Genomic DNA, 2,623 nt, shown 5'->3' on the forward strand with positions numbered 1-2,623 from the left:
TATAGTCTAGTCTATAGTCTATTCTATAGTCTATTCTATAGTCTAGTCTATAGTCTAGTCTATAGTCTAGTCTATAGTCTAGTCTATAGTCTAGTCTATAATCTAGTCAGTACTATATTCTAGTTTACTCTAGTCTATATTTTTATCCTACATAGTCTATTATGAAGCCGTTATTCAGTTCCATTGTTTAGGCCGTAGACCTATCACTGGACCATAATCTACTCCTTAAGCTAGTCAGTTGACTAAGGCATAGCCGCAATTACTAATCATAATCCATTATGTGGTCAATTTTTTAGCCCAAGTCATAGTCGAATAATGGTTCGGTTATGTTTATATCAAATATTTTATAAAATTTTATTTCTTTTCTTGCAGGTCTGTGCCATCCAACACGTTGATGTGTGCATGTTTAACAATGGAAAATTTAAAAATGTTGTAGCCGATTCTGACAATGTCTCACCGCCGCCGGTGGAACAGCATGTTGCTCCGGGAACTACTCTCAATACCACCGTTATTTTAAAACCTCAACGAGGAGCCACTAAAAATTGGATCGCTTTGGAAGATACACTGCAGCGCAGTACAGAACCCGACGAAATAACCGCCGATATAGCAGCTTCCGCTCTACGTACTCCTCATTTTCTAATGCAAGCCAATCATTCGCCCAATAAGTGCTCAAGTCCTGGTGTCCTTATACCACCCACCGCTTTAACGGCAGCTGTCACACACGGTGCCACCAATAGTGATGAACGTAATGTTTTTGCCATTTATGTGTCCTATTATGTTAAAGTCAAATTAACGCTGTCGGGTATGGGTGGCGAATTGTCGCTCAAGTTGCCCTTTTTACTAGTGCATATCGATGAAGAGCAGAGATTAAAGCATGAGAAACAAAAGATTAAATTAGAGGAAGTACCTGCCCACCGTAGGAGTAGCAAACACTCTAAGTCACCCGAACGTCAAAAGCAGTCATCCGAGGAGTATAATTTGCCAACCAGTTTAGATCGCATTGAATCTATAGATGGAGAAAATGTCCATATTAAGGTGACCCATGTCAGCAGCTGTGATGGTGATGGTGTAGTAGAGGCCTCCATACAGGCAGAGGCTGAAGATGAAATAGCTGAAGAGCCTCAGCCTTCTACTAGTTTGGCTTTACGTCGACGACGTCAGTCGTTTATGCGCAGTGAAAGTATAGATCATGGTTTGGAAGATGATGTAGCAGGTGTAGGAAAACCATTGGACTTGGAGAAAGTGTTGCATGTAGCTCAAGTACACACTGAGTCCAAAGAAATAGACCATACAGAACAGTCGGATAGTAATATTACTAAATCATGAGGTAGTGGTGGTATTTATGGCAAAACATGAAGTTATTTAAAATCGAAATTCTCCTGACATCTAGAAGGATGATATAATTGTTAGTAGGGAAATGGAATTTATTTAAACAAATTGATAATTATTTAGGCCAAAATTGGTTTTGAGCTTTAATTTATTAGTAATTGAATAAAAGTAAAAAGTCAACTAGTAAGTTTGCTGTTTAATTCATCTTTAAAATGCTTTTTATAGTGTGAAAATGTTTAATTTTGTTAATTATCACAAATTGCAGGATATTAAGGCACCGTTTTGTTAATTATTATTTTTTTAATTTATTTTAATTTAAATAAAATTTATTATTTATTTAAATGAATATATGTTCCTTTATACTTTAAAATGCAAAAAAAAAACTATTTAGTTATTGTTATTAATGCAGTATAAATGTTTTATTAACTAAGAATCAAGAATATTTGTAAAAAATTATTAAAAAACAAAAAATAATAAATGTGATAATTGTTTCAAAAATTAATATATAAACGTCTTTGTTTGATAATGTGGTAAGTTTTTGGTCACAAATGAAGTTAAAGCTTTTATGTCTTCACTCTAAAGTTATACTTCTTTATGAATATTCACTCAAAAGCTCGATTTCTTATGAATTTTCACTCAAAAGATAGATTTTTTTATGAAAAATTAATAGTCATAGTCTAGTCATAGTATATACAAGTCAAAGTCTAGTCATAGTATATTCTTATAATAAAGAGAACTTATTTCTCAAGCATTCACCTTCCAACCAATAAATTATAATCCTCTCCACACAATATCTAAACATTTAACTTATCGAGTTTTCCCATTAATATTTGCACGTTTTTGTGCTCTTGATTACCTTGATCAAAAATAACTGAATTGCCATCAATAAAAATTTGCTGTCAACAACAGTTCACGTACCTCTTTAAGGAAACACATTTAAGTTTTACTTTAGCACCTTTGATATTAAGCAACTTTACCTTTTCACTCACACAAGAGTTACGTTTTACTTGAGTAAATAATTGTTTTGACACTTAATTTAGAAAACTAATAAAAAATCAAGAAAAGGGGTAAATAAAAATGTATGTAAGTATGTGTGTATTAACAAAAAAAGTCAAGAAAATTATTTGCCAACACAATTGAGCAATTTTAATTAAACGCAAAGGTATATACGACTAAGACCACAGGCGGTAATAACACTTGAGATGGCAACAAAATAACTAGGCAATAAGGATAAGGATTTGGCAATAAATTAAATAAATATCTGAACTTCATAATTACAAAAAAGGCTGGGAAT

At 32.9% G+C, this 2,623-nt stretch overlaps 1 protein-coding gene across 1 annotated transcript in view; it reads left to right on the forward strand.

The window, feature by feature from the left end:
• Positions 1-1,326, forward strand: part of LOC124418744 — a 2,394-nt gene extending 1,068 nt beyond the window's left edge. Inside the window, exon 2 of the mRNA XM_046946013.1 lies at positions 373-1,326. Coding sequence (XP_046801969.1) covers positions 373-1,326 — 954 coding nt within the window. The remainder of the gene's footprint in view (positions 1-372) is intronic.
• The last annotated feature ends 1,297 nt before the right edge of the window (positions 1,327-2,623 follow it).

The sequence above is a fragment of the Lucilia cuprina genome, chromosome 3, assembly GCF_022045245.1.
Source record: "Lucilia cuprina isolate Lc7/37 chromosome 3, ASM2204524v1, whole genome shotgun sequence".
In the NCBI taxonomy this organism is placed as follows: Eukaryota; Metazoa; Arthropoda; class Insecta; order Diptera; family Calliphoridae; genus Lucilia; species Lucilia cuprina.